General features: G+C 41.6%; 2 protein-coding genes across 4 annotated transcripts in view; one reads left to right on the forward strand and one right to left on the reverse strand.

Moving 5' to 3' along the window:
* JMJD1C (jumonji domain containing 1C) overlaps nt 1-4,417 on the reverse strand; it is a 322,989-nt gene extending 318,572 nt beyond the window's left edge. The window contains exon 1 of the mRNA XM_057530829.1: nt 4,267-4,417. The gene's annotated coding sequence lies outside the window, so the exon portion shown is untranslated. The remainder of the gene's footprint in view (nt 1-4,266) is intronic.
* The window catches only part of REEP3 (receptor accessory protein 3), a 98,483-nt gene continuing 89,584 nt past the window's right edge, over nt 3,870-12,768 (forward strand). For 2 of the 3 annotated variants that reach the window (XM_057530831.1, XM_057530832.1), the window contains exon 1: nt 3,934-4,106. In XM_057530831.1, coding sequence (XP_057386814.1) covers nt 4,075-4,106 — 32 coding nt within the window. In that variant the 5' untranslated portion in view covers nt 3,934-4,074. Of the gene's footprint in view, nt 4,107-12,768 lie in introns of all 3 variants that reach the window. The other variant, XM_057530833.1, reaches the window with a different exon arrangement.

Genomic DNA, 12,768 nt, shown 5'->3' on the forward strand with positions numbered 1-12,768 from the left:
CATTAATTATATAGATTAGATACTATCTCTGTACCCTGTAATTCTCTCACTATCTGCTCTCCTAGATACTTTCCCACTCTCTTTTTTTTCCTAATAAATAAACTCCTTTAACATGTAGAAGACACATATTCCACATATTTCCCAGGAACTCTAAGTGAAAACGCAGAAGAGAAACCAATTCTTTTTAACAGTCTAATTACCCTTAGTTTTTAAAACCCCTTGCATTTGATCATCATAACATTATCATCCCCATTTAACAGGAAACAGATCGACCTGCCACACATCACATTACTGGCAATTAAAATAGGTCTCCTGATGTCCTTTGCCCTAAATATGCTGCATCCCACCATGATTAAACTCAATACCCAAAGAAAACTCTTTGTAGAATACAATGAAGGAAGTACTCAAATGAATGCTAGTAATATATGTTTTTTAAAAATCAATTAAGTTTAGTATTTAAAGAAACAATTTTCCATCTTGTAAACAAGAAATGATCTCAAGTACGCCAAAAGAGACCACACTTTAAAAGGCAGCAGGTAATGTATTTCCTTTTTTCCCACTGTCTCCAGAGCCTTGTCTTACACCATGAAGCACTTACCTAATGGCCACCTACTACTAAATCTCAACTATACACCCACTACTAAAATCTGGGTACTTCCCATGTGAGACTTCTCCTCAGATGAAATTACTCTTTGTTTAGGCTAAGAGTTCTCAACCATATCAGGCTTGATGTCCCCCTTTCACAAAATATTTTCCATCTTCTGCTTTATCACCCTGAAATGAAATTTAAAACAATCTCCCTACAGACTTCAAACAAACCCATGTATCCTAAATAAAATATGAATGGAAAAGCGAAATGAAAATCATTTAAAATAAGATAATGTGTATTTCAATATATTAATCTTGAAAAAAAACTGAACTAGAAGACATACAAGAGTAATTAGTAGCTAACCATGACAGCTATGAATGCAAAGTAGTTTGTGATGCAATTTTCCAAAACTGTAAACAACTCTTGATTAAGTTGTGAACAAAACAAATGTTTCTTTCGCACAACAGTTGCACGGAAACAGACACTGGAAAATTCAGTCTCAGTTAAAACCATGGTTTATATGTAAAATGGAGGTTCCAGGTTCATATAATTACACGTATTACACAAATGTCAGGCAGGATATTCCTAAACCTTGCAGGACATGGGAACATTCTTTGTCCAGGACAGCCCATGCATTTACAAAGAGTATATATATATATATATATATATATATATATATATATATATATATATATATATATATATAGCATCCCTGGCCCCCACCCATCAAATGCTAGTGGTTAGCCCCAATCACTCCAACAACCCCCCAAAAATGCCTCCCAACTTCCCCCTAGAGGGAACCCCCATCTGGACCCACTGCCTTAAACACAATTCAACTATCACAGTATAACGTAAAGAGCACTTGGGAAGCATGGATTAGAGTTCCAGTTCTATCACCTATGCGTTATTTGGTCATGCAGTGAGCTCTCTAAACCTCAGTTTCCAGTGTACAAAACGGGAATAAACACTACCTAGGCTCTGAGTTGTAAAAGGTTGACTCCACAAATTGTCTGTAGCACAGGGTAGGTGGTTTCCAACACTCGGCATATTGAGATGTGAAGAAGGGGGCTGTTGCAGATTGAGAGCAGCAAAAAGTGACATGAATGTGGAGGAGGTTGAAGATATAACAAGCATACAGGATGAAATTTAACACACAGCAGCCTACAGACATTTCAGAGAGCAGTCAGCAGTCCTATATATCTCAACAACCCCTGAAAGCATTAGTGTATTACGATGCAGTGAAATAATATTCAGAATGATGACCCCCCAAAATAAGAAGGCAAGAAAGACATCTTTAAGAGACTTCCACTGTTCAAGGCTGAAATTTCATAAAGTTTTCATACTTAAGAGAGTGACTGTACTAAAAAACATTATTCGAACTTTTACTGGGCAATTACCCTATTCTAGACACTAGGAAAACACAAATAACTAATATACCATACCTGTCCTTAAACATTTTACTAATCAGTAGATTAGGCATAGGTAAAACATAACCATTATATAAAGCAGAATGACACAGGTATTAAATAGATATTCAAGCAATAAATTATGGGGGCCTAGAGAAAATTATGAATAACTATGAAAATCAAGGACATCTTCATGGCAGAGCACACTGAAAAAGACTCTGACAGGTAGAGAATGGGGCACAAATCACTCAAGAAAAAATGAAGTCCAGGCATAGGCACTGAGGATGAAAATACAGCTTGGTTCAGAGAAAAATGGTAGGGAAAGGGTACTTTAGAGGCTGGGAGGGCAGTAAAAATTAAGGCTGTAAAAAACATTTCAGGACCTGTTCATGGAGGAATCTGAATGCCATACAAGTAACTTTGAGTTTTACTGGGCAAGAGAATTTTCCAGAAAACTGGTGTTTATGTGGCATACGTGATCCCCAAATAATGTTGAACAATGGCCAAAAATAAGATTCCGAACAAATGCAAATTTTCATTAGTGAGATCCCTGAAATTAAAATATACTTTCTAAATATGGGTAAATAAGCAAAAAGAACCTAACCCAAGAGTAGAAAGCAGTTTCTGATTTCATTCCTTAAATAATGAAAATACTATTAAATGTATTGAATCTAGGACCTTAAAAGAATTCAAGATAATCTTATATTTGCTTTTGATTTTCTCCCAAGCAAGTAGTAGAACGTTCTAAACATGTATTTAGCATGCTTTATGTCACCCCTGGAAGGCAAGAGGTAAACTGTAGTATTATCAGCCTCTTTTTACTATGGGGAAACTGAGGAACAAAAAGAATAAATTACAGTATGGTCACAAAATAAGCTGTTATATTTCCTGGGGCTTTCAACTTTCAATTAAAGGCTTGAAGTGCCCATTTCATCCTTTATTCTTCGTACCATCTGAACACTAGAATTATCTTTTATTATCGTCTTAACAGAAAAAAAAAAAAAAAGATGAGAATTAAACTTTAAGATCACTTTCTCGACTTGGTACTGCCACCAAAAAAGATTAGAGTTTAAATTCTGTCTCCTGAAATTATGATAACTGAAAGAGCTGTAAGGTGTAAGCAGTAATTCAACCTCCCCAAAAATAGACAGCTGTAAATAGCATGACAGGTCAGGAATCCTAGGCCCAACTTTTACTTTGAATATCTAGCAGGTCAGAGGTGTGTTTGTAAAACAGGCTTTGCAGATGTTGTGATGGAAAGTTGCCTTAAGAGGCCCAGAACAGTGGTATCTATACACCCACTACTGCAAACTTGAAATCCAACGCTTTCCTCCTTCTGCCCCTCCCTGCACTGCACCAGTCACCAGAAGACTCCTGGTACACACAGGCCTGTGCAAAGATCCTCCCGACGTTTGCCTTAAAATGCTGTACTTTGAGGACGTCCAGGGCCTCAGTGAACAGTGAGAACACCGGATGTGGCTAAACACATCTCAAAATCTCTCCTCTCCAGAATCTAGGGCCTAGTCTAGAGGGTTCTATCGGACACAGAGTTCCTGCTACTATTTTGCTTTTCACACAGGCACTGACAACCCCTATCCACACGTCCCCTTCCTCAGCCTCCGCCTCCCCCCCACCACGCACCCCCCCCCACGCCAGGTGGACTGCCCAGGGACAGAAAGAGCAGGAAGAGGGAAGTGAGAGCCCAGATATCCGCGCCACAACGCCATCCGGCGCGGGCCGGGGTACCGCCAGCCCAGCCCCCGGAGCCCAGCCCCCGGAGCCCAGCAACCCAGACCTGGCCTCGGCCAACGCGCCGCCGCCGCCGCCGCCTATCAGCGGAGCGCAGGGGCGGGGCTGGCTGGCTCGGCGGCGGCTCCGCCGGCGGGCGGGGACGGGCGGGGGGCCGACCGCAGCGCAGCTCGGGCCGCCGCGCGCAGACACGGGGCCCAGCTCCCGAGGGCGCCAGCGCGGCCCCGGGGAGCGCGAGAAGCCGGCGAGCGCGCGGCCTGCGGTTGGCGGCCTGGTCCGCCACGCTCGGCGCCCACCCGCCCCCGAGGTGGGGTCCAAGCCCCCGGGAAGATGGTGTCCTGGATCATCTCCAGAGCCGTGGTGTAAGTGCCGCTCACGGCGCCCCCGAACCCCCCACGCGAGGCCCGGGGGAAGGGTGGGGGGGCTAGGAGCCAGGAGGAGAAGGCAAGGCCGGGGCCTGGGCGGGGTGGGCTGGCCCGGCCTCGGGCCTGCCCGGGGTCTGGGAGCCCTCGGCCTCCTCACCCTAGTCCACGTCGCTGCGGGGCTCCCTGCGTCGGCCGAGGGCCCGGCGGCTGCGGCGCGGCCGGGCTGCGTGCGGCTCGTCTGCCCTGCTCCCCGGCGCTGGGTGGGCAGGCGCGCAGGGCAGGCGGCGCGCGCTCCCCGCTCCCGCTCCCCGCGCTGCGCGGCACCGCCCTGCGGGCCCGGGAGCGGCGCGCCTGGCGGCGGCGCCCTGCGCAAGCTCCTCAGAAACTGAGCGCGGGAGGCTCCGCGATCCTCCTGAGGATGCAGTGGCAGCGCCGAGCCTTTGTATCGTGCGTTGCGGGTCTCCCAGGGCGGCTGATCACGTGTGGTAGGAGGAGAGAGTTGTCTAAAAATCGAGACCGCTCCCAGCTCAGATCCCTGGGAAGGGTCTCAGGTGACCCGAGGTTTACAGCTTATCGAGAAAGGAGCTCATTATTGAATGGTGACACTCGCCTGTTCGTCCAGATCCCAGAATTTGGCGCTATCTTAGTGGAAATATTTGCAAAGGGATTGAGAGGCTGCAGGTGCCTGTTGCCTTTGTTCAAATTATCGGTTCATTGTGTTTTTACCAACAAGTGCTACAGGCCCGTAAGAAAAAAATTAGTTGAGTTGTTGTGTTTACTCTGTAAAGGTATTTGTTGGGCTACAATTTAATTTCCTCCCATCCTCCCTGACTTAACCCCCTCCTCGGAAACAAAAGTCACGAAGTAAACAATGACGTAGTTACAGCCAGGGGCCCGTGGATTCATTAATCATGATCTCTGTAGGAGTAGTATTATCTCTGTACCTTTATGAAATGTTTTTATGAGGTGGTAGGCTTCTCTGATTAGCTTTATAATGTGGGAAAAGTAACATTACCAGATTTTTAATTTATTTCTCAATGGGGAAAAAGAACTAATTTTTCTGGGTTTTTGGTTTTTTTGGAGAGTGAATTAATCGCCTAGTAGCCCCGTTTAACCTGATTTACAGTAGTATTCAAAATGTGTCATTTGATTGTCTTAATCAGTTTTTTCTTCCTCGGTATAGTTTTTAGCTTTAAAGCTTCAGAGTGTCCCGTGTTCATCTGTACAAAACTAAAACTCAAGAAATGAAAGCATAGCAAAGATATCTTAAGATTTTTTTATTTTTTAGCCTTTTGGGGCCTTCTTTGAGTCTACAGTTTCGTCACACAGACATACCGTTCCCGACCTAGAAGATGTCTATCAATTGTTGTGTCAGCACCTAGGAAAGAAATCAAGTATCCCATTAAGACTTTTTTTTTTTTTTTTAATTCTCTGGGTTCCTTTAACCAGTTCTTTAACTGACAGAAAATTGTGAAGCACTTTTAGTTTTCATCACTCAAAATCAGATTTTTGTTTTTGATCATTAACTATGAGTATGAGTGTCTTTTCTAGGTGCTATCTAGAACACAAAGGTTATTAACACATAACTGATCTTAATGGAACTGCCAGTTGGAATACACTGATACCTGCAGTACAGGTCAAGTCTTCTAAGAGTTACACCCAGAGCAATAGAGTTTAGACAAGGAAGGGAATATATCTGGTTGGAGAATCAGAAAAAGCAAGGGAGATTACATTTGAGATGGGCCTTAAAGGACAGACCGAAATTCGACAGCCAGAGATGAAAAAGGAGAGGATTCCAGATAAAGGGATCACTGTGAGCCAAAGAACAGAGGAGGGAAAGCCCAGATTAGTTACCTAGGGCTAAAGAGACTGAGGAGAGAGAAAGCTGGAAAGGTAGGCTGGGGCCTGTTTTCAAGGAATTTCATGAAGAATTGATAGCTATTATTAGGCAGCAATGGCCTTGCTTTAGAAGATTCTCTCCCTGTGTGAGATGGTTGTGAATGGAGAGACTCTGAAGATGGGGAGACCACTTAAGGGGTTCCCTAACTGGAGAGAGAGTATTAAAGCCCGCAATGCTAGAACCTACAGAATTGAAAGTGTGAGGCAAAGGAAAGGGAGCAAAATAATGAGGGAAAAAAGGTCATGGGAATGTATTTATCAAGTGTCTGAAAATGTATTTCATGAGCCCTTGAACAATTAGCATATTAAAAAAGCACACTTGTCAGGGAATATAAGCATCATTATATTTTGCCCCTACTCTCTAAGCACTGAATGTTTTCTACTCCCTTGATCACACATAACAGCACAAAGGATCAACCCCCAGGGTTTACACAAACTTGGAAACCTTTTTCACACCAGCAGATAGATTTACTACATTCTTTCTAATCTACTGGAACAGCCAGCTAGTCCTGAGCCTGAAGAAAGATCAGACAGTTCTCTCAACATGAACGTCTGGTGGCACGTGCAAGGAACATAAGGACCCTCTTTAACCAGAGCTCCCTGTGTGCATGAGCACTTTCTCCCCAAGCCCTGTGGCAGACCATTTCTGGGAAGAGCAGTGACTTGGTTATCAGACCTGGATGCCAGTTAATAGTTGCATGGTCCTGGGCAACATACTAAACCTGAGCTTCATTGTTCTTGTCTTAAAATGGTTATAATATTTACCTCCTTAAAACTGTTGTGAAGATTAAATTAGTTTAACTAAAACACACCAAATGTGGTGCCTGGCATTTGTTGTGCACTTAATACGTAATATGTACATAGATTTTTTTTTTTAACGAGGGAGAGGAGTAAGATGGTATAGCAAGAAGTATCACTGGACTATGATTCTCATTATTGTTATCATTGGGAACCTGGAACTTAGAACTAGCTTTGGTTGTATTAACCAGCTGAATGACCTTGAGTCAACCTGTCACTGATAGTAGACCTCCGTTTTTCTTACTATGTAGAGGTAGAGGGATCTGGTAATCTCAAATCTTTTTAAGATTTTTTTGACGTGGGCAATTTTTAAAGTTTTTATTGAATTTGTTACAATATTGCTTATGTTTTATGTTTTGGTTTTTTGGCTGCGATCGAACCCGCATCCCTGCATCAGAAGGCCAAGTCTTAACCACTGGACTGCCAGTGAAGACCCTCCAAACTCTTTTGTACAGCTGTAGCATTCTGTGATGCTATGAGAGGATTTTCATTTTTTTTTCCAGTCTGTTTAAAATCAACTTACCTTAATTTTACAGGCAAAATGGAAAGGTTAGTTAGCAATTATTAAGGGATAGTAATCTGAGACTACCAAATGATATTATATGTGATACAATATGTGATACCCATAACCTTACCTTTTAAAACATGATTCTTAGAGGTTGAGGGAAACCCCATTTTTCTACCTTTTCTTTTTTTTTTTTTTTTTTTTAAATTATTTATTTATTTATGGCTGTGTTGGGTCTTCGTTTCTGTGCGAGGGCTTCCTCTAGTTGCGGCAAGTGGGGGCCACTCTTCATCACGGTGCGCGGGCCTCTCACTATCGCGGCCTCTCTTGTTGCGGAGCACAGGCTCCAGACGCGCAGGCTCAGTAGTTGTGGCACACGGGCTTAGTTGCTCCGCGGCATGTGGGATCTTCCCAGACCAGGGCTTGAACCCATGTCCCCTGCATTGGTAGGCGGATTCTCGACCACTGCGCCACCAGGGAAGCCCTCTACCTTTTCTTAATTTGTGTATACAACATAGATCGTGGTGAAGATCAGGACTAAAGACTGATTGCCTGAATTCAAATATCAGCTCTGCCATTTAGTATTGGCTATAGCCTACCCCATGAGATTAAATGTGCTCGCATACAATAATGTCCATTCTCCATCATCAGGTAGATGGTAAGTATTCAGTAACTGTTAGTAGTTGTTACTAGAACAAGGAAGCACGTATTTCGCTATAGTCCCAGCATACTGAATGTTTAAACTATTTTCAGTTTACATTTTTCTTTCTGTCTCTTTGTGTAGGTGACATACTTGTAATTAAGAGTATAGTAAAAATTTTTTTTTAAATTAATTTATTTATTTTTGGCTGTGTTGGGTCTTCGTTTCTCTGCGAGGGCTTTCTCTAGTTGCAGCGAGCAGGGGCCACTCTTCATCGCGGTGCGCGGGCCTCTCACTGTCGCGGCCTCTCTTGTTGCGGAGCACAGGCTCCAGACGCGCAGGCTCAGTAGTTGTGGCTCACGGGCCCTGTTGCTCCGCGGCATGTGGGATCTTCCCAGACCAGGGCTCGAACCCGTGTCCCCTGCATCGGCAGGCAGATTCTCAACCACTGCGCCACCAGGGAAGCCCATAGTAAAATATTTTTTACACTGCTGTTGTTATATGGTAAGCATCTTCTACGTTGCTCTGAAATCTTTTTTTTTACTCTTTTTTTTATGATATATTTTATTTATTTATTTATTTATTTATGGCTGTGTTGGGTCTTCGTTTCTGTGCAAGGGCTTTCTCTAGTTGTGGCAAGTGGGGGCCACTCTTCATCGCGGTGCGTGGGCCTCTCACTATCGCGGCCTCTCTCGTTGCGGAGCACGGGCTCCAGACGCGCAGGCTCAGTAGTTGTGGCGCACGGGCCCAGTTGCTCCACAGCATGTGGGATCCTCCCAGACCAGGGTTCGAACCCGTGTCCCCTGCATTGGCAGGCAGATTCTCAACCACTGCGCCACCAGGGAAGCCCCAGCTCTGAAATCTTATATCTTCTGTTTGATTAGGCCAGTATTCATAATTTTCATAGCCATTCTTCCATTTTTTAATTTTCCTTTTAGATCATTTCTAATATCATTATCATAGTTAATGCTACAATGTAATTTTAGTGCTGCAATGGACATCATTTATATATACTTTTTAGTATTTCCTTAGGATAAATATCCAAGAGGAGTATTTCTGAGTCAGAGGCTATAAATATTTTTATGACCATTGATACCAATTTCCAAATTGCTGTCCAGAAGGATATTAGTATTTTTCACTGCCACCAACAATGTATGAGTACTGTCTTTATGACAGTGTAGCCAGACTAGGAGGCTTTAATTTTTTTTATACTTTCCTAATGAATATAACAGATCTCACTGGTTTTTTTGCATTTTGTTTCTTATTTGCAAGGCTTAATATTTGTTCTACTATTTTTTTTTTTTTTTTAAATTTTAGCCATTCTTATAGGTGTGCATCCACATCTCACTGTGGTTTTTTTTTTTATAGCTACTTTATTTATTTATTTATTTATTTATGGCTGTGTTGGGTCTTTGGTTCGTGCGAGGGCTTTCTCTGGTTACGGCAAGTGGGGGCCACTCTTCATCGCGGTGCGGGGACCGCTCTTCATCGCGGTGCGCGGGCCTTTCACTATCGCGGCCCCTCCCGTTGCGGGGCACAGGCTCCAGACGCGCAGGCTCAGCAGCTGTGGCTCACGGGCTCAGCCGCTCCGCGGCATGTGGGATCTTCCCAGACCAGGGCTCGAACCCGTGTCCCATGCATTAGCAGGCAGATTCCCAACCACTGCGCCACCAGGGAAGCCCTTGTTCTACTATTTACTAATTATATCACATATTGTGCAAATAATCTTTATGCACTTTACCCATTTATCTCTTGGTTAGCTGATAATTTACTTGTTTGTCTGAGCTCCTTACATAATAAAGAAATTAGCCTTAAATCCTATCTGATGCAAGTATGTTTCTCAATCTAACCGTCCTTCTCTTTAGATATTTTACTTTTACTTATATAGAGAGTTTATAGTTTAAATGCAGTTCACAGTTCAGCTTGTTCATTTTTTACTTTGTGATTTCTTTTTCACTTCTAAATATGAAGTATTTACTCCAGATATTTGGTTAGCACTACTTTGTCATATAGAATTAGATAAATTTGGAGAATTCCTTTTAAATTCCATAAATCTGCATTTCCCTTTTTACATCTTAAACACATTTTAATTTTCCTTTTACCATAATTTTATTATCTGGCAGTACTAGTAAAACCTCAGTCTTCTTTCTTTAATTGATCCTCTTCCATTATATTTAATGGGTATCTTTAGAGTCTAAATTAACATACCTAAAAAACCATACTCCAGCAGTTTTCCCCTTTCTTTCCAACTTCGTCTGTTTTCCCTCTCTGCTAGATCTTTCTTGTCAGCATGCAAACATGCTATTGTTGCTCCCATCTTAAAAAAAAAAAACAAAAACCTCTTTCAGCCTACTATACTTTTCATCTCATTTACCCATTTCTCTCCCTCTCTTTAAAGCAAAAATCTCCTCAAAAGATAGTCTATATACACTTTCTCCACTTCCTCTCCTTTGGGTCACTCGCAAACCCCTACCGTTCAGGCTTTGCCACCAACCACTCCACTAAAATTACCCTTCCGTAGGTCAGCAGTGGCCTCCACATGGCCAAACTGGTCCTCATCTGACTTATCAGCAGCTTTTGATACAATTGCTCATTCTCTCCTTGTGGTACTTTCTTCACTTGGTTTCCCAGAAACCTTGCTTTTTTTGTTTTCTTCATAACTCATTGGCCACTCCCTGCCCAGTCTCCCTTGCCACACTCCTCCACATGCCCTGAATTACTAAAATTGACGTGTCCAGGGGCTTAGTTCTCAAACCTTTTTTCTCGTCTATCTACACGCCTATGAGGACTCTTGCTAATTTATATCTGCAACCCAGACCTCTGCTGAACTCATCATCATATACATTTTTAAATGCTTACTTAACTCTACTTGGAAACATCTAGAAGTCATCTTGAACTTAAGATATCCAAAACTGAACTCCTGAATTTCCTTTTTGATCTGACTGTGGCAGCCTGCCCCAGCTCAATTAATGACAACTCAGTCCTTCAGTAGTTCAGGCCAAAAACCTTGGCATCATCCTTGATTCTTCTTTTTCTCTTGTTCCCTGCCTTGAATACTACAGTAAATCTTGTTGACTCTACCTTCAAAATATACCCAGCATCCACCCAGTTCTCACCACCTTTACCTACATTACCTTAGTCCAAGCCAGCATCATCTCTGAAATGTATTGTTACAAAAGCAACCTGTTTCTACCCTTCGTGTATGTGTTGGTTAAGATTATGACAGGATTAATGAAAAAGATCTTGAGTAATTTTTAAATCCTTGGGAACTTGGAGTGCAGTCACAATTTACTAGTGATATTTTTCTTCCTTCATATGTGCTTTAAATATTTTTAAATGGTTGTAAAGTCTCAATGATGGCTAAAATTGTTTCTTTCAATTAGGTTAAGGTAGATTTTAACTTTATTTACCAGTTTTGATGAGCTCCATCATGTAAATGTTCATGAGTTGTGTCTAAGAATAGGATACTTACTGCTATTAGACCATGGGAAATAAGGAAAATAGGAGCAATGAATTTTTCAAGGAAACTGGACAAGTTAAAAATCTTAAACATGTAATTTGTTGTGAATGTTCTGAAAGAGGTCATTTTTGCTTCATTAAGACAGAAAACACATCCTAAACTATTGGGTCTTGTTTTCATTGCATAGGCCAGAACTTCCAACAAGATTCCTTTATTAGCCTTCATTTCAAAAACAATTTGCTTTTGTCCATTTTTTGTCACTGCTGCTATATTAGCTATTTCTTTTTGCACTAGATTTTTTAACCCTTTTAGGGTAGAGATTTTTATATTCTCTTATTTCAGTATAGATTTAAATGTTTAAATAGTACATTACAATAATAATAGCATAAGTGGGTAACTTAAAATGTCTTAAATAAATACGATATTACTGTTGTAGTCATCATATGGAAAAAGATTACTGCTGAGTCTCTGTTAGCAGAACATGAGCTTATTTCTATGTCATTGGTTATGCATTTGCCCTAAACTACCCCTTTCATAGCATTTTTTGAAGTTAAATGAAAGGTTAAAGATATAAATTATTGTTATAAGTGTCTTTATTTTTACAAAACTGTCCGTTAAGGGTTTAAGCGTATTTACCTCTATTACTGAAGTAAATTGACCAGCTTCAGTCATGTTGGAATTACAGAGACCACTATGACTAAAAATCTGGTGAGATGGCGTACTCACTAAGATACTGTGGACAGAGACAACAGTAGCAGTTGGAATGAAATTATTTAACCATGGCTAAAGATTATTTGAAGAGCAGACTAGCTAATGTTAGAATATTATACAGCTATTCATATCGATATTCAAAGTGTTTTTTATTTCCTTTGAAGATCCTTTAAATATGTCAGGGTTTCTTAACCTAGCACTATCGACATTTTGGACTGGATAATTCCTTCTTATGGGGGCTGTCCTGTGCCTTGTAGACGGTTTAGCAGCATCCCCGGCCTCTCTTCACAAGATGCCAGTAGCACCCGCACAGGTTTAAGAGCCAAAAGTGTCTCCAGGTGTTGCCAGGCTCTCTTGGTGTGGTCCTCTACCAGATACAGTCTGCTCAGCATCCCCATCTGAAAATGGCTTTGTTGTTTACTCTTTGCTGCTTCCATGGGAGAAATTATAGGCCATAATAATATATGGAAATTCATAAACATCTTAGGATCTCGCTTAAGAATTTTCTGTATAAAATACTGTTGCTGATCAATCTGTCATAATTTTTTATTACTTATTTCAAAATTAATTTCTATTTCAGTATTTACAGAGAATTTCCCCACACTAATGAAAATCGCTGTTACAGTACACTTTGAAAATAATTTTT

The sequence above is a fragment of the Balaenoptera acutorostrata genome, chromosome 16, assembly GCF_949987535.1.
Source record: "Balaenoptera acutorostrata chromosome 16, mBalAcu1.1, whole genome shotgun sequence".
Lineage (NCBI taxonomy): Eukaryota > Metazoa > Chordata > Mammalia > Artiodactyla > Balaenopteridae > Balaenoptera > Balaenoptera acutorostrata.